At 38.9% G+C, this 18,165-nt stretch overlaps 3 protein-coding genes and 2 pseudogenes across 6 annotated transcripts; 2 read left to right on the top strand and 3 right to left on the bottom strand.

Annotated features, from left to right (window-relative positions):
• The first annotated feature begins 809 nt into the window (after positions 1-809).
• Positions 810-5,654, top strand: LOC104764654 (phosphatidate phosphatase PAH1). Its single transcript, XM_010488227.3, has 11 exons — positions 810-1,312; positions 1,609-3,133; positions 3,222-3,820; positions 3,915-3,988; positions 4,082-4,166; positions 4,368-4,454; positions 4,616-4,688; positions 4,780-4,823; positions 4,920-5,048; positions 5,134-5,235; positions 5,321-5,654. Exons 2-11 carry the CDS (start codon positions 1,723-1,725, stop codon positions 5,372-5,374), a joined length of 2,658 nt encoding a protein of 885 aa, XP_010486529.2. The 5' UTR covers positions 810-1,312; positions 1,609-1,722; the 3' UTR covers positions 5,375-5,654.
• Positions 5,655-6,086: 432 nt separating this feature from the next.
• LOC104764653 (ankyrin repeat-containing protein ITN1-like) lies at positions 6,087-8,700 on the bottom strand. The gene is made up of 4 exons (XM_010488226.3): positions 8,394-8,700; positions 7,671-8,222; positions 7,168-7,577; positions 6,087-7,088 (listed from the first exon to the last, which is right to left on the bottom strand). Exons 1-4 carry the CDS (start codon positions 8,413-8,415, stop codon positions 6,249-6,251), a joined length of 1,824 nt encoding a protein of 607 aa, XP_010486528.1. The 5' UTR covers positions 8,416-8,700; the 3' UTR covers positions 6,087-6,248.
• A 314-nt stretch (positions 8,701-9,014) lies between these two features.
• Positions 9,015-11,260, top strand: LOC104764652 (putative pectate lyase 21). 2 transcript variants are annotated; one of them, XM_010488225.3, is made up of 5 exons: positions 9,015-9,527; positions 9,808-10,159; positions 10,285-10,495; positions 10,602-10,670; positions 10,777-11,260. In XM_010488225.3, the coding sequence occupies exons 1-5, from the start codon at positions 9,287-9,289 to the stop codon at positions 10,996-10,998; spliced, it is 1,095 nt and encodes a 364-aa protein (XP_010486527.2). In that variant the 5' UTR covers positions 9,015-9,286; the 3' UTR covers positions 10,999-11,260. The 2 variants fall into 2 exon arrangements, 1 of the variants encoding a protein (XP_010486527.2); XR_015590694.1 differs by having other exon boundaries at positions 9,049-9,527; positions 10,272-10,495.
• Positions 11,261-11,662: 402 nt separating this feature from the next.
• Positions 11,663-13,793, bottom strand: LOC104764651 (exocyst complex component EXO70H1 pseudogene; annotated as a pseudogene). Its single transcript, XR_015590686.1, has one exon. The product of XR_015590686.1 is annotated as an exocyst complex component EXO70H1 pseudogene (transcript).
• LOC104764650 (exocyst complex component EXO70H1 pseudogene) lies at positions 11,663-16,712 on the bottom strand (annotated as a pseudogene). Its single transcript, XR_015590687.1, has one exon. The product of XR_015590687.1 is annotated as an exocyst complex component EXO70H1 pseudogene (transcript).
• Positions 16,713-18,165: the final 1,453 nt, after the last annotated feature.

Here is an 18,165-nt window from a genome sequence, read left to right as displayed (position 1 = left end):
ACTAAGATTGTCAAAACTTTTGATAAGAACGGTTGGTACAGTACTTTGGTAAGGGAATGTGTAACACGTGCGTTGCACTTGCACCTGTCTTCATCCATACATCTGTAGCAATTTAAAATACGTATGCGTAATAAATTATAGGAGAGACCAGCGCCATGAATTGGTAAACTATTAATGGGAAATGGATTTACTTGGAAAAAAAAACGAGTTTGGTGAGAACCTTGTCACACTAGGACACTTGTGATTGGTGACGAGATGCTTATTGTATTAATTAGACTTATTAGACACATCTAAAACTCTCTCTATTACATTTTTATTTTCTTTTTGGTTTTTTTTTTAACTCTTTATTACATTTATTAAAACGTGATCTACATTAATTAAACAATTCTTTCTGTTTTTTTTTTAAATGAAAAAAAAAACCACAAAGGACGAAACAAATTCAACACAAACGAAAAATGTATAATAATTAATCAATATAGAAAACATATAAAAAAATTGGCATGTTAAAAGTTATTATATTTAGCTTTTGAGAGGAGGTTTGGTTCGTGATATAAACAAAAACAAGCAACTCGTAAGCGTAGAGATAAAGAATATACCACAATTATGCTATTGTGTGGATGAGTGGATCACTTGATTGATTCATTGTAATATTCCAATCCACACGAATCCATTTCTTTTCAATTATTTCGGGAAGTTTTATTTAATATAGTAACATTTGTATCATGTTCATATTGGAACCCTATTGGAAATGGAATCGAAGAAAAAAAATATACTATTAGTTGAACATTTTTTGGTTTAATAGTCAAAATACCAAACTTGCCCTGTAAGAAATCGAGTAATTACGACAAAAGCCCTAGACCCTTCTCGTAATTCTCCCTCCCTTCCTAGTCCTGGTGGGCTTTCATAGGAGAGTACTCATCATCTATAATCTAAATCTCTCTCTCTATATATAAGCAATTACAGTGTCTTTTAAGTAATGGCGGATTTAATTTTCTTCTTCTGATTATCCAAAACAAAACCATCTTTGTAGTATAAATTTCGCCCGCCGGTAAAATACAATCGACGACGAAGCAAAAAGACAAATCCTTTCTTTTCTTTTCTTGACTTTGATTTTTTTAAAAATTTCCCGAGAATCTTTTTTTTTTTTGAGGAACCCAAGATTTTTATCCCCAAGAAGATATTTCAATCAAAATTGATAGAATAGGGATAAAAAAATTGGGTTCATTACTAATAGAAGAAGAATCACGATTTCTGAGCATACGAGATTCGTCCGTCGTTTCTTGGATTCTCCGCTATTAAGTTCCTTCAATCTGTAAGTTGAATTCGAAATCTTTTTCTTCATCGCGACTCTGAGATTTGGGAAATGTTTGAATTTTTTTTTTCTTCCCTTTGGGGTTAGTTCAGAAACTGATGTTTAATGGAATAGTTTAAGCTGCATGCTCGAAATCGTGTAAATTCTTGCTGGAATAAACTTGTAATCGGAACATTAAGAATGGTTTTCTAGAAAAAAAATTTAATTTTGCTTGTGGGTTTTTTTTTTTTTTTAGTATCACAGCTTATTGTGTTGTCTAATTTTGGCTTGTTGGGTTGTTTTTGTATCATCTGCAGGCTTAGGCTGGAATTTGCCCTGTCTAGAAACTTTAAAAAGAAAGTTTTTTGTATATGATTTAGAACAGTCAAAGTTGAAAGATTTTTTTTTTCACAATTGAATTTTGATGAGAGATGAGTTTGGTTGGAAGAGTTGGGAGTTTGATTTCTCAAGGCGTTTACTCTGTTGCTACACCGTTTCATCCATTCGGTGGTGCTATTGATGTCATTGTTGTTCAACAACAAGATGGTTCTTTCCGTAGCACACCTTGGTATGTTAGGTTTGGTAAGTTCCAAGGTGTTCTGAAAGGCGCTGAGAAGTTTGTCAAGATTGCTGTTAATGGCACCGAAGCTGATTTCCACATGTACCTTGATAATTCTGGTGAAGCCTATTTCATCAGGGAAGTTGATCCTGCAGCGGCTAATGACACCAGCAGTTTGATTTCCGGGTCTGACAATAGCAATGCTAGTAGTGAAACTAACGGCGTTGGTTTTCGACTTGAGCACAGTTTATCTGACGCTGGTTCTGGGGAACTACGAGAAGGTTTCGACCCTTTGAATCGGCTTGAGAGGACTGAGTCTGATTGTAATAGGAGTTTCTATGATTTTCAGGATGATCCGCCTTCTCCAACCTCGGAATATGGAAGTGCTAGATTTGACAATCTTAATGTGGAAAGCTATGGGGATTCTCAAGGCTCTGATTCTGAAGTCGTTTTGGTCAGTATTGATGGACATATACTAACAGCCCCTGTGTCAGCGGCAGAACAGGAGGCTGAGAATTTACGGTTAAATACTCCTCAGTTTCATTTGGCACCTGGTGATGGGACTGAGTTTTGTGAAGGTAATACCGAGTTTGCGTCGTCAGAGACTTCGTGGGATACTGAATATATCGGCAAAGTGGAGTCATCTGATGCTATTAACATTGTATCTGAAAAAGTGGATACCGCGAATGATGACCGTAGTGATTCAGATTCCGGTTCTCGTGATAATGCCGAAAAAGATTCTCATGATGTTCAAAGAAATCTTCTTGGGAGCTATGTGGAGCAGTCAGAGCTGAGTGAGACTGGTGAGAATGCAAAGTCAGGGGAACCAAGTCCTACTTTTGAGGATCGGAATCTAAAAGAAGGTGAGTTTCCACTTAACACCATCCCGGAAAATGATAGAAGTGAAGATGAAGTGACTATTGAAACAAGAGATACTCTCGTTGATAGTTTTGAATCTTCTTCTACAATTCAAATAACAACAGAAGAAGTCAAAACAACCGAGGAATCCAGAATATCCGTTGATTCTAATACTGATTCAGAATGTAAGGATGAACAGCCAAGAACATCTGCAGAAACTGCCATCTTGATTAACAACCAGGAAGACGGGATTATAGAATCGGAAGATCAGGCTTCTGAGGGAGTCTCTATAGATTCAACGAGAGAGGACGATGAGCAACTGACTCCAACTAAGCCAACAGAGGAGGATAACGAGGACGGGAAGAGTGTAGTTTCTGTGGGTGCGACTTCTAGTTTAGACGTAGGAAAACCCGATACAGATCAGAGTAAGGAACTTCAGTTTTTGTTGGTTTAAAACTATGACTAAGTAGCACTAGTAGCTGCGTTGTTTTTAACAGTGGTTCAACTTTACAGGATATGAGCTATCAATTTGCAAGGATGAGCTTCGTCAGGGTATGGGACTTAGCGCAGCTGCTGAGGTCTTTGATGCACATCGGATTACCATGGAAGAATATATAAACTCGGCAACATCAATTCTTGAAAGTGAAAATCTGGTTGTTAGGATTAGAGACACGTATATGCCATGGACGAAAGCTGCTCGAATTGTGCTTGGGAAAGCTGCGTTTGATCTAGACTTAGATATCCAGCCAGATGATGTGATTTCTGTGGAGGAAAATGAATCGCCTAAACCCAAGGATGATGAAACTACAGTAACTCCTTCTTCATCTGGAAGAAGATGGAGACTCTGGCCGATTCCTTTTAGAAGGGTTAAAACAATTGAACATACGGGAAGTAACTCCTCCAGCGAAGAAGATCTGTTTGTTGATTCTGAACCTGGCTTACAGAACTCACCTGAACCACAATCAACCGCAACGAGTCGCCATGAGTCCCCGCGTAGGCAACTTGTGAGAACCAATGTCCCTACGAATGAACAGATCGCATCTCTGAATCTGAAAGATGGTCAGAATATTATAACTTTTAGTTTCTCAACAAGAGTTCTGGGAACACAACAGGTTTGTTGATGGTTACATTTGTTGAAAATTTGAAAGCACGTTGGGGAAATTCTCTTCTAACTTAAGTCCTTAAATACTAATTGGTTGTTATTAGGTCGATGCGCATATTTACCGGTGGAGATGGGACACCAAGATAGTGATTTCAGATGTTGATGGAACTATAACTAAGTAAGCTTGGATCCTTACTGCAACTGATACGTTTTCATATTAGATTTATAGTATCTTGACTTTTGCCAATGTGATGATCTGTTTGTCTTGCAGATCTGATGTGTTAGGTCAGTTCATGCCCTTCATTGGAAAGGACTGGACACAGTCCGGTGTAGCCAAGCTTTTTTCTGCCATAAAGGTAAATGTTCAAGGTTTAAGTCAATCTCGCTTCTCGCACTTGATATTGGAAAAACATGAAATTCACGACTGCCGTATATATAAGATACAGTTTGTTTAAAGTGGTTGTTTCTTAGATCGATAAAACAGTTTGTCTCTGTAATTTTTGTACCCTGTAAGTATGAATCTCACTTTATGCTTCACATTGCTTTGGTTTTCTTAGGAGAATGGATATCAGTTGCTTTTTTTGAGCGCCCGTGCCATCGTTCAGGCATATCTAACGAGAAATTTCTTAAATAATCTCAAGCAGGTAAGAGTGAGATCGTTTTACCTGTAAATTGACACTTCATTCACTCCTAGTTCTTATTAATAACAAAGGCTCAAGGAGCTGAAACAATGATGTGTGGGGATATCGACAATCTGTGATTATGAAATCTCTCTGCTTCTTATGAAATCTCTACTGGCTTGCAGGACGGAAAAGCTTTGCCAACCGGTCCTGTAGTCATATCACCAGATGGGCTATTTCCAGCATTGTACCGTGAAGGTTAATCTTCATGCCTTCTAGATTTAATGGTAGCACTTCTACGTATTTTAAATTCAACAGTACAGATCTCTTATTTTTTCTAATATAACAGTTATAAGAAGAGCACCTCATGAATTCAAGATCGCATGTTTGGAGGTAAATAATTCTCCATTATTCTGTGAATAAAAGAGCACAGTTAAATTTAGCGGCACACTTTTAGATATGAACAACTTCTACAACTGTAATGTACAGGATATCAGGAAACTCTTTCCTACGGATTACAACCCGTTTTACGCTGGATTTGGAAACAGAGATACGGATGAGCTGAGTTACAGAAAACTCGGAATCCCAAAGGGGAAGATATTCATAATCAACCCAAAGGTACTTCACAATCTCTTAGAATCTGACATGCATGGTTGTTTCTTCGCGTTTACTGAGTGATAACTCTGTGTTTAAAAATGGATAGGGAGAAGTGGCAACAGGACATCGCATAGATGTCAAAAAGTCTTACACTTCACTTCACACTCTTGTCAACGACATGTTTCCTCCAACTTCACTTGTTGAGCAGGTAACTAGAGTGTTATAATCTTTTAGCAAATATTATCTAATGTAGATTCATCAATGGTTTGAAGTGTTTTCTTACACGTTCATAGGAAGATTATAACCCATGGAACTTCTGGAAACTACCAATAGAAGAGGTTGATTAAGGAAATCATGTTACAAAGAGAAGAAACTTTTCGAGTCTCTAAAACGAGGTGCAGATGAGTCGGACATAGTGGCTGTGGAATCTATGCTTCTTCTATGACCTTGTAGACAGGAAAGAGCTGGAACTTGTAGAAAAGAAAGAGCTAGAACTTGTCTCTACTTTGTAATGTCTTATGTAGGAGTTAACACAATAGGGAAAGAATGCTATATTAGCTGTGACAAACTTATGTACAAGACATTATTTTCTTTATATTTCTCTTTTACATACACAGAAAAATAAAAGTTAAAATAATATACATATTGGATATAAATTATCAGATAGTCTACTACATAACCTTGAAAGCGTTGTTGAATGGAGAAAGATGCAAAGAAAAACCTAACTATAGAAGTTTACAATATAAATCTTGATCAAAATATGCAAAAGAAAAAGAAACCTTATTAAGTTGAGAATGTTAACGAGGCACTTCCCAATTCTTCTTGGACATGATCGTAGCTTATACTCTAGTATATGTTTAACGTAAATCATACTCTCGATTCAATTAGGTTGATTGATTCAAATATGTAGACTAATGGATCCAAATTCCAAATGCATGTGAAAAGCAAGTAGCTAGTTAACTTAACTTAAAAGACGATTCTTCAAAGAGTTCATATACAATTTAGCAACTAACAATAACTTGTTAACTTAGCACTTTAATGGGTTTGGTTGTTAGATCATTTTTCAAAGAAACCATTGTTTTCAAATCTCCTTGAATAGAAAGTTTAAGACATATATAGTTCGACCTTTCCTTACGGCAAAAATATATAAACACTACACTTTCATAGATCAAGAAAAAGAAAACATGAATTTCCATGGATAATGATATCATTGATCATCGATCAGATAGCGTAAATTGGATTAACCTCGGATTCAGTCTCCGACGGATTCGCATGATGCCACGAACTCGTCCCAGTTCTAGCAAATTTCTTCTTCTCCTTCTTCCTTACTTTCCTCGTCCTCTTCGATTTCACAACATAATATGTCATTATACTCAAAATCCCGGTCATCGTCACAGTTCCTATGACCGTTACCACAACTGCCGCGTATCTGTTTCTCCGACCAACCACAATGTACGATGAGGATATGAATGCCACACTGGTGCAGACAGAGGCGAGCCACATCAGCTTATTGATTACTTCCACCACACGTCTCTCCGTCTTAGTCTCTCCTCTTACAAGCGTGATTTGCACGACAACTACTGCTAAGGAAGTAAAGAGCGCGATCGCGTTGAATATAAAGAATACCTTGAAGGATGTTGCATGAACCATCACTGCCACTCCGTGGTCGTCGTCGCCTCCCGGAACCGTGAAAATGGCGGCAAATGCAACCGTGGCGAAGAGAACAGCCACAACGGTCACTGAGTTTGTCGCATTGTTGATTCCAGCTCTGTGAAGTTTCCTTAGCTCCTTGGCAATCCCGTCGACGTTTTTGTTGGTTTTTCGGGTTTGTTCGAGCTGCGTGTGTACGTCTTTCTTGATCTCGGTCACTGTTTTCCGCAGCTCGTCTCTTGGCTGGTTTAATTCATTGGCTTTGAGGGCACCGCAACGCGATAATATGTCTTTGATCTCTCCGGATTCCTCTGAATGAGTGAGTCCTTCAGCAATGTCGTAAGCGGTTTTATGGTCTCGTGTTAGCGCATTCACGTTTGTATCCGGAAGTTGTAACAGCTCATTAATAATCTGCAAAATCAAAAATAAACAATTCAAGATTCAACAATCAAGAATCAAAAATTCAAGATTCAAGAAACAGTCATTTTACCTCTGCTCTTTTCTTCCGCGTAGCGATATGCAACACGGTGTTACCGAATTTATCAGGAAGCATGACGATAGCAGGATCAGCTCGAAGGAGCAACCTCACGACTTCTGAGCTAACTCCTTTCACAGCCATATGCAAAGACGTCTGACCTTTCTTGTCTGTTCTTCTTGCTAATTGCGGATCTCTATCGAGCAACGTTCTTACAATATCTACATGACCTTGACGCGCAGCAAGGTGAAGCGCGTTTTTCCCATTCGATCTAGAAATCTCGAGCAAGCTTGAGTCTTTAGCAAGCAATTCGTTAACAACTTCAGAATGGCCTCGTGTTGCAGCTGACACAAGTGGGGTTGCGTTTGATTGAGCTACTGTTTTACTCAACTGAGGTTCATGCTCAAGCAATAACTTGACAATAGCTGCATTAAAAGAAGCTCCCGCGCGGTTAATTAGAAAGAAAGATGCAAATCTTTTTAGCTTCGAAAAGTTTTTTCATTTACATCAAGACTTACCTTGATGGCCTTGACTACAAGCAATGTGTAAAGCGTCGAATCCAGAAAGGTTCTTCTGCATAAGAGATTCTTTAGTGGTATAACGAAGCAACTCGTTGACAACATCAATGTTTCCTTTCTCTGCTGCTGTAAAAAGCGGTGTCTCTCCCAACTCATTCACCTCGTTTACCACTGCTGTCATTATCTGAGACACCTCGTCATCGAAATCAGCTCCGGTTATGGTACCAGTAATCTGAGAATCAATGTCACTAAGAATCTGCTTAACAGAAGCAAGATCTCCTCGTTGAGCAGCTAGGTGAAGCTCGGTGTCGTTATGGCGGCCGGTGACCTGTTTAACGTACTTCTTCTTACCCGTTGGATCAAACCGTTTCCCGGAATTGGAAAGTCCCAAGGACTTGCTAGAATTGGACACCATTAAAGCCTTGCCCGAATTAGACAGAACCAGAGTCTTCCTTGGGGTTGGAGTTGGCGAGAGGTCCGCTAAAGTGCTTCCAGCAGGACTCGCCGGTTCAGTCGCCAAACGCTTCTCCACATCCTGTTCCAGCTCCTTCTCTGCGTGATTCAGATTGATTACACATTGTTTGTTTGTTCAACACGCAAATGACAAACCCATTAGAAGAAATACAAAAATCAGCCTAAGATCCCGTTTGCAAGACCTAACCCTAATATTGCGATTAGAGTCAGAAAACTAAAAATCAAGGAGAAGGAGAAATCGTTGTGTACCTTCTTCGATTCTGGATCCCATTGTGAGAGAGATGAAAAAACAGAGAAGGCTTTTGTCTTTCAAAGCGGGATCATGATGGACCGACGATTCTCCGATTGGAGAAAGATGAATAAGGCCGTCGAAGACGTCGGCCACCGTTTATGGTCACACTGTGCACGGGCAAGGCAAGGGTTTGCGATCTGATTAATCGTAGGAGAAGCAAAGCAGCTTAAATTACCCTCTTTTTTTTGGGTGTAATTTGGGTTGTCTTTTCTTCTTCTTCTTCAGTTAGGGATTTGCCACATCAGCAACAATTTCATGCGAGCCGTTCCAATTTTAAAATTCACAGAATCTATACAATACGCGTTTAGGAAAAATGGAAAGTACTTGTCGGAATGGTTTAGTTAAACAATTGATGGGCTTCGTTTCTTGGTTTGTCAACAAATATGTGTATTGGCCTGTTTAGGCTTCACAGTTTTGAAAATTTGATGAACGTTTGAAATTTATTTCTAAATCATTTTTGAACGTTTCTAAAACAATTTTGTAATATTTACTGGTCTTTATTTTTAGTTTTTAGAATAAATTAAAACAGTAGATTTAAATATATAAATATATATATATATGGTCCAAAAATATCTACTAAATTTAAAGTTGTCTGATCAAGATTCTAAACATTTTTCCAACCTTATATTTATTTTTATTTAAAAAAAAAAAAAAAAAAAAGCTACTGTCGGCACAGAAGAGAGAGAAAAAAAGGACAAAACAGTTCCTCCAACAAAGCTAAGCTATACCATCAATGGTTCAGTTTCAGTTTCAGTTGAAACAAAAGGAGGAGCAATTTAATTCTATCCCAACAATACAAAACTGAAACTGTCCCAAGTTAAATTCAACACTTAATTATAAATAGAGAGATATGGGAAACTTACACGGCCTTCACAGATCCCATCACGGCGGCGAAACCCCCAACACCCCTTTCCCACCACCATATACAGCCGCTCCATCGCCAGCTCCACCATCGAATCACCAAATGACGGTGGGACCTTATTGCCACGTAGACTCCAGCCTCCGCTCTCTCGCCGGAAAGGCCGAGGGTTTCGGCTGCGCGGCCGTTGGTGGTCTTAATGGTCCGATTTGCCGCGTCACTTCTTTAGCTGGTATATATTCAGTAGCCCCCCTCCCCTCATTTCATTTATATAATCTAGGATTCCTCTGTTTCTTGGATTCATATGATCTAGGTGCTTTCTAAATTTGGTATAATCTATAGGTGCTATATATATATAAACTTGTGAATCCCACATAAGTTTTGGATTCAAACCGCATAAAACTTAAGAGATTTACATATATTTATTTGGTTTTGAGATCCACAATATTATTGGACACTTAATGTTAAATATTCGTATAAAACGAATCATGTATGTGTGTGTGTGTTTGCAGACGAGGGTCCAGGATCGTTACGAGAGGCTTGCAAGAGGCCAGAACCGTTATGGATTGTATTCGATGTGTCTGGAACGATCAATCTTTCTTCGTTTGTGAGCGTATCATCGCACAAAACGGTGGACGGAAGAGGCCAAAGAGTGAAGATTACGGGAAAAGGGTTAAGGCTAAAAGAGTGTGAAAACGTTATCATCTGCAATCTTGAATTTGAAGGCGGTGTAGGTCCAGACGCAGACGCTATTCAGATCAAACCAAAATCACACAACATTTGGATTGATCGTTGTAGTCTCAAGAATTACTATGATGGTTTGATTGATATCACTCGAGAAAGCACCGACATTACCGTCTCAAGGTATAATTTTGGAAACCAATCCTTAATTATTCCAGATGTCATTTGATAGATAGTTAGACATTTGATAGATACATATTATATGTCACTAGCTATTGTGTTAAATGTTTTTTAGAAAAATATTTCAGATGTCATTTCATGAACCACGACAAGACGATATTGATTGGAGCGGACACAAGTCACGTGACGGACCGATGCATAAGAGTTACCATACATCACTGTTTCTTTGACGGTACACGTCAGCGACACCCTCGCGTTCGCTTTGCAAGAGTCCATCTCTTCAACAACTACACTCGTCACTGGTCCATTTACGCCGTTGGGGCCGGTGTCGAATCTCAGGTCCGTAACCGGAAGATTAACCTATAAGACTAGTATGAACATAAATATTTACGATTATGCCATCATCTCCGTGTATAGCTCATACATTTTTTGTTATGATATATAGATATATTCTCAGTGCAACATATATGAAGCTAGTGAGAAGAAGACTGTCTTTAAGTACATCACTGAGAAGGTGATCTCTAGTTTCTATTCTTTCTTTAGGTTCTTATATTACACTTTCTTCTTTTTGGTATAATGTTATAATCAAAGTTATGTTTTTTTTTTGGTTTGTTGATTAGGCTGCGGATAAAGAGAAACCTGGAGCTGGCTTCGTAAGATCGGAAGGGGATTTGTTGTTGAACGGAGCCAAGTCTTGTCTTAGCCAGGACGGTGGACATCGCCACGTGTTCTCTCCGACCCAACACTATTCTGAATGGACCGTCGAATCTCCTAGCGAAAAACTCAAGAACTATCTGAAACATTCGACCGGCTGGCAGAACCTTCCTCTCCCACTAGACTAAACTCTTGACCACCTAGCAAAATAAATTACTATTGGCAACCAGGATTCTTCTACGATCGGGTTTTATATATGAGGCAGTGTAACAAAATTGAGCTTAGACAAACAAAATTACATATCTAATTCGAAGTTGGCATTTTATAGTTTCCAACTAATATGAAAAAAATATTGTGTATATTTTGAGCTTGTGTGTGTATGTATGGATTATCCTCATAAGATGAATAACACAAGAGTGGTTCACAGCCCCTCTAAAGAAGATTTGAATCTTTCGTCCTAGTTTAATTTCGCTTGGGAGGAATGTTTTACGCCCATACAAATTTTATCAAAATCAAGACGAAGTCAAACCCAAAATTTTATAAAAAGAAGATACCGTATAAATTACTTGATGTAACAAATTGAATGTTTGTTTTTATGCAAACTTTAAGGTTTTTGAGTATTTAATATTTGTCAATTGTCATACTCATCAGTCTCTACAAAATGTGTGGCTCTTCGGCTCCTTCAAGTCTCCCTTACGTTGATTGGTTCTACAAAAGAAATGTGTGGTATGTAGGTCTCTACAAATCGTGTTATCTGACTTGACTTAGCTTATTGGATTATTAGCTACCTAACGGTCCTCACCCACCAAAAAGGACGAAAATTTCTATATATGATGGTGAACAAAATTCACATCCAAAGGAAAATGATGGCGAATTCATTATCGCATTTAGTTTTGACATGACAATTTAATGGTACTAGTCACACAATATATATACCTAGCTCATACCGTGTTACTATACAAGTCGTAACGCGTTACAGCTTAAATCACATTAATTAAGTTACATAGAATAATATTAGGAACAAAAATGATGAAAACACTATTTTTTTCCCCCTTCAAAATCTTCTGCATGACAAAGATCGAGTCTTTCTTCTGCATGACAAAGACCCAGTAGTAGTAGCAGTTCTAACAACACATAAATCTTCCATACAAACATATCGATTATCCGAAATACCCTTCCCGGTAAAGAGCTCCGACAAGCGGTATTCGATATCTTCAGGGGTATATCGGATATTCCATCCACCTTCTTTACCTATCAACATAACGGCGTTTCTATGCGCGTTGTAAAAATCGCGGTATATCGGCAAGAGCTTTCTCCTGATCGACATTCTCATCTCGTCCAACAGTTTCAGATCCGGTATGACGCATTCGCTTTGTGCCTCGCATGTCTTCTCAAAACTCTCGTTGAACTTTTCGGATTGCATCTTCGCTTCCTCGTTCGACATCCCAACTGTCTCGCAAGTACTAATCGTCGGACACATCGACACTAGTGGATCCCACGCTAGCCGCTCGTAGCTTCTAGCGAACTGTTTAACTTTCTCAAAATGTCTCGTGATCCAGTCGTCCCCGAGGAGCTGCTTCAGGTTCGTGGAGCGAGCACGTGAGACTACGTGTTGGAGATTGTTGGTTAAGAATAGATATTGCATGGAGAATTCCTTATACATCTCAGCTTTGCCGTCGATTTTGCAAAGGAGGACGAGAATGAGCCACGCGAATCTTACTTTTAGTTCTGACGATGGAGAGCCTTCGGATTCCGTGACGTTGAAGTAAGATTTTGGAAGCATTGATTTATCAGGAGAGGATGAAGGTGATCCGTCGAGGATATCCATGAGAGAGCTACTGTATTCCGAAAGTCGAGAGATGTGATCCATGACGGAGATAGTCATTGGATGAACACCTCCACCACGAACCATCGTCTTCGACGTGTCTTTACGTATCTCAGATTCAAATTCAGCCAGATGCGAAAGAATCGACTCACTAAGACGGGTAAGAGAGCTGTGAGCTTGAGTTCGAACAGCTGAAATTGATGGAAACGAGAAGATAGCTTCGATGGCAAGCAAGTTCTCTGTGATCATGCAATACATATCTAACAATGGAAAAATCTTCTCCATATGTGGGTTTTTCTTGTCTCTTACGGCAACGGTTTCAGGGAACCCAAACAGAAGCAGAGCTCCTTCCTTAGAGATGTCTCTAAAACAAGACTCTCTAAGAGAAGCAGAAGATTCAAAAACTTCATCGCATAGAGTCTTTTCGCTGATGAAGAGAGTCTTCATCGAGACCTTAACTGCCTCAATCCATCTCTTCGTCTTCAACTCAACAACCTCATATGGCATCTTCTTCGCCTTGGACGAGCTTATTTTCTCAACTCCTAGACGGTAAATGGATTCGTCAACTATCGATTTTCTAATGGATTTATAAGTATTAGCACACTCTTTAGCGTAACCGGCGGAGATCATGCACTCTGCAATGGACTTGAGCTCTGTCCTAGAGTTCTTTGACACCTCCTCAACTTCTATGATCGAATCTCCAACGGAACGGTAGTCGTGCCAAGCACCTTCATCGTTGGATACGACAGAGGTAGGTGATCTAGTGGAGACGGATTCAGGATCCAAATGTGCACGATTCATTGATAGAATTTGGAGAAACTCTTTTTGGAGCCGTTTCATAGCGATTTGCATTAGTCTTTGAGCTCTAAGAAGATGATCTGAACTCGGATCTTCTCTAATCAATAAGTCCATCGCGTTCTGTAGTTCCTTGACGCGTCTCACGAACTTCTTAGCCTCACGCTTGCTTTCGCAAAACAGAGAATAAAAATTGTTAGAAGAAACATACTCCGTGTTCCATTTTTCAATGATCTCGGCAGCGTTATCGATAGTTTTGTCGATCCCTGAAAAATCGTAACTCTTGCTAGGTATTGAGAAAGAAGGCCTCTTCCTCGAAGAAGTAATCTTAGAGAAGAAACTAAAACCGCTCTTGCTTCTCATCTTTGATCCTATCTCTCTTGCTCTCTTTTCTTGAAATGTGTCGTTGCAATAATTTTGAAGGATGAAAAAAAATAATGGCTTTCAAAGAGACTTTTACAATAACATAATATTGAAACGCCTCGCCTCCGATATGGATTCAAGAACTAGCGGTGAAAGGGTTCCCTTTTGAAGAACCTACAACTTAATCCAAACGCAGGGGAGGCGTCGTTAGAAACAGAAACCAGTCAGATAATTATGTATCTGTCACGCAACAATAGTTATCGATTCAGGTCGTTTATCGTTGTGGTCAGAAAACAACGTCAGAGAAATATGAGGAAGAATGTGCCGTTGGCCTTTGACTCATCCTTTCCTTACACGTGTCTTCTTCGGTCATGGATGGATCAGAGATTGATCTAACTTGCAAAATACGTTTTGTAAAACAATGAGAAATATGACGATTTTTATGTTAAGTACATTTTTATGGTACAAATATTTCAATCCCTTGCATCATTTAGACATTACAAACAAACGTGTGGGCGTACTTACTTGATGTTCGATGAGGAAACATGAAGATTTACCTTCAACAGTAAAAAAAAATTAAAAAACAAGAAAAAAAAAAAAAAAAAAAAAAAAATCTAACCCTACTTTATGTCGTTGTCCATCACTCATTATGGAATCACAATGAGATTTGGTTTGTTGCGTAAACATAACTGCCAAAAAGAAAAAAGAAAAAAACATGAAAGATTAACTACTAATTAAAAGTACTTGCCTTTACATTTAAGACGATTATTATTGAACTCTTTTTCTTTTGTAGTTTAGGACAATGATGGCCGTGACCGACAAGATGAAGGAGAAGAAGTCGACGAATTCCCCGAACTACCCTTCTCTAAGAACAAATCAGACAAATAGTTTTCGATATCTTCAGGGGTAAATCGGACAACTGAGCTCAAGTTTCTCTTCCCGTTGTCGTTCCCTCCACCGGCTGCTGCTCCCGCCAAGACGAGAGAGCTTCTCGTGTTGTAAAACTCGCGATATATCGGGACCAGCTTCCTCGCTATCGACACTTTTATCTCGTCTCGTAGCTTCGGATCAGCTACGACGCAGACACTATGTCTAACGTATGCGTCTTTGAAGCTCTCGCTGAACTTTTCAAACATATCCTTAACTTCCTCAGCCGTCATCTCCACCGTACGGTTCTCAGGCAACGAAGCCAACACTGGTCCCCACGCAAGCCGCTTATAGCTACCGGCGAACTGCCTCATCTTAGCGAAATGCCTCGTGATCCAGTCCTCGCCGAGGAGTTGCCTCAAGTTCGAGGAACGTGCACGTGAGACCACGTGCTGGAGGTTGTTGGTGAGGAAGAGATACTGCACGGAAAAATCCTTGTAGTGATTCGATTTATGATCGATCTTGCAGAGGAGGACGAGGATGAGCCAAGCGAATCGTAGAGCAAGTTCCGACGACGGCGAGTCGTCGGTTTCGGAGACGTTGAAGTAAGTTTCCGGTAACAATGACCTATCCGGCGGTGGAGATCCGGCGAGGATATCGACAAGCACGTTGCTGTAGTCAGCTAGAAGAGTGAGGTGATCCATGACGGAGATCGTCAGAGGATGCACTCCTCCGCCGGGAACCACCACTTTAGACGAGTCTTTCTGGATTCCGGACTCGAAATCCGCCAGTAACGACCGAACAGATTCTCCGAGAGAGATTAAAGACTTTAGAGCTTGAGCTCTGACGACGGAGATAGAGTCGAACGAGAAGATCGACTCGATCGCTTGCCAGTTTCCGGCGATGGAAGTGTACATGTCAAGCAACCGGAAAATCTTCTCCGGCGGCGAGTTTTTCTTGGTGGTTTTGGTAGCGATGATCTCCGGGAACCCAAAGAGAAGAAGCGCACCGTCGCGTGAGATGTCACTGAAGCAAGACTCTCTGATTGCGTCAGAGGTTTCGAAGACATGATCACATAGAATCTTCTCGCCTCTGAACAAAGTCTCCATAGAAACACTCACTGCTTTCAACCAGCTTCTGATCTTCAACTCCATAACTTCCCATGACATCTTCTTCACTTTCCCCGTACTCGTCTTCTCAACTTCTAAACGATAGATACCTTCGTCGATGATCGATCTACGAATGGTTTTATATATGCTTATACACTCCTTAGCGTAACCAGAACCAATCATGCACTCAGCGATTGATTTTAAATCCGTCATGACGTTGATAGAAACCTCCTCCAGCTCAACGATGATATCACCTCCGTTGTGTGAATCCTCGACGTCGTCGGGGAAATCAGAGTAGCTAGATCTCGCTGAGGTAAGTGAAGAGCGAGTAGAGACAGACTCTAGATCAAGATAAGCACGGTTCATCGAAAGAATCTGGTAAAACTCTTTTTGTAACCTCTTCATAGCGATCTGCATGAGTTTATGAGCTCTCATGAGTCTCTCCGAGTTCGGATCCTCACACACCAGTACATCCATCGTCTTCTGAAGATCTTTGACTCGTTCGATGAACATCATGGCTTCTGATTTGTCCTCGTAGAACATAGAAGTGACTTTGGCGAAAGAGGAGGTCTCAGTGTTCCATCTCTCGATTATGTCGGCGGCAGACTCGATCACTCCATAGATCGCCGCCGATTCTAAACTCTGGCGTGGCGTTAACGTAAGAGGAGGCTGTTGATTAGAGGGCGTTACGGCGACGCAGCAGATGTTAATCATCGGTTTCCTCATCATCAAGTCGTCGTAAAATTTTCAAAATTTTCGTCGTCGTCGTCGTGGTCGTCGTCGTTGAGAGAAAATATTTGTATAAGTGGTGGTGATAAAGAGTTATATTATGAGAGTAGAAGATCGAGTCGTTGAAGGGGGTATTTATAAAAGAAATCAAAACAGCGTTGGGACTACGTCGTTAAACTTAAATTTTTGTGGACGAAAAATGTTATTGTTGTTGACCTTTGACTTTTTGGGCCTACACGTATTGTGTGCTTTCCCTAGATATGACGTAATTTTTTTTTTTTAACGTTTAGTAGTGAAAAATCCATTTTATAAGTGTCTGACTATTTCAGAAAGTTTAAATAAAAAAATGACTTCACGACTAAACAAAATCCATTTAAGTAGTATTCGCGATAAAACTTTTTCTTTTTATGATACAATTGTCAAAGTAACTCTTAAACGTAAACTACGCGAGCGTTTACATTATTATAAACTATGAATATATTTATAGTGTATGCTACACTGCTACTATGCTTAATCCATGAGGTGTCCGTCAATTACAAACCCTAGAATCTAGGTTACTTGTGGTTGTGGATGGTATAATCTACAAACACAATATGTATATCTTGCATAAAAATATATTCTTAATTTGGAAAATTAAATGATTAAAAGAATAGGTCTATGGATCGCGTCACCCCAATGTCCAAAAACTTACAGATGTTGACGCCTGAGCTCAATTTATAACGACTTGAGTAAATTACGAAGAGAGATTTATATAATTTCTGCTACCTTATAAAAATTTCTTTCCTTTTTTTTTTTTTTTATCTTTTCTAAATTTGCGTCCATCCTTTCTTAGGTTTTGAAATATATGCACAATAATGTTGTTATGCTGTTTTCTTCTTTTCTCATATTGAACATATGTAAGGTTCCCGGTTTCAATATGCGAGTTCTCACAAATTTTCCATCAAATAAAGAGTTGTATAATGTTTAAAAATAATTAAAATAAAATATATTTTTTTGTTTTACAATTTTAATAGATAACAAGAAATCACATCATGACTTAAATTCAATCTAATCCATATACAAAATTACAAACCTACAAGATTAGCTATAGTTAAATTTACTTATTTTGTTAATAAATGATCATCATTTATACGTAAGATAGTTATAGAAATTAAAATCTTCGATAATGATACAATGGAATGGACTAAGAGAATCACATTTTTTCAACCACGTGTTAACTACGTAGAGATAACTTTTTGTCAACAATTTGTTATAGATAGATAGCTTATATATCAAATAAGATAGCCTATCCATATTCATATGTAGTGGATTCGAGTTTATTTACAAAATGATTTTAAAATAGTGATCAAATCTTCTCATCAAAGTCAAATTCAACTTTAAATAATTGCAAGTCCTAATAAGATCAAATAGTGATACATCTTTGCTTAGCCGCTGACAAATATATACACTGTTTCATCGAGACTTGTATCATTAAAAGTAATCTAATACCATTTAAATATTACTACGGAAAAGGTTGGTAAGCCAAAAATGCGTCAAACCAAAATATAGTTTTGCTTGTTTTGTTTTTCTGTCTGTCAAGGATTCTAGTAGATTAATCATTCTACCAAGTAAGTTAAATATATTATATAAATTTGCGAAAATTCATGAGATATTACTTGGAAGATAAG

This window comes from Camelina sativa, chromosome 19 (genome assembly GCF_030686135.1).
Source record: "Camelina sativa cultivar CO46 ecotype springtype chromosome 19, ASM3068613v1".
In the NCBI taxonomy this organism is placed as follows: Eukaryota; Viridiplantae; Streptophyta; class Magnoliopsida; order Brassicales; family Brassicaceae; genus Camelina; species Camelina sativa.
The sequence above is the reverse complement of the archived record's forward strand: the minus strand, read 5'-3'. Positions and strand labels throughout refer to the sequence as shown.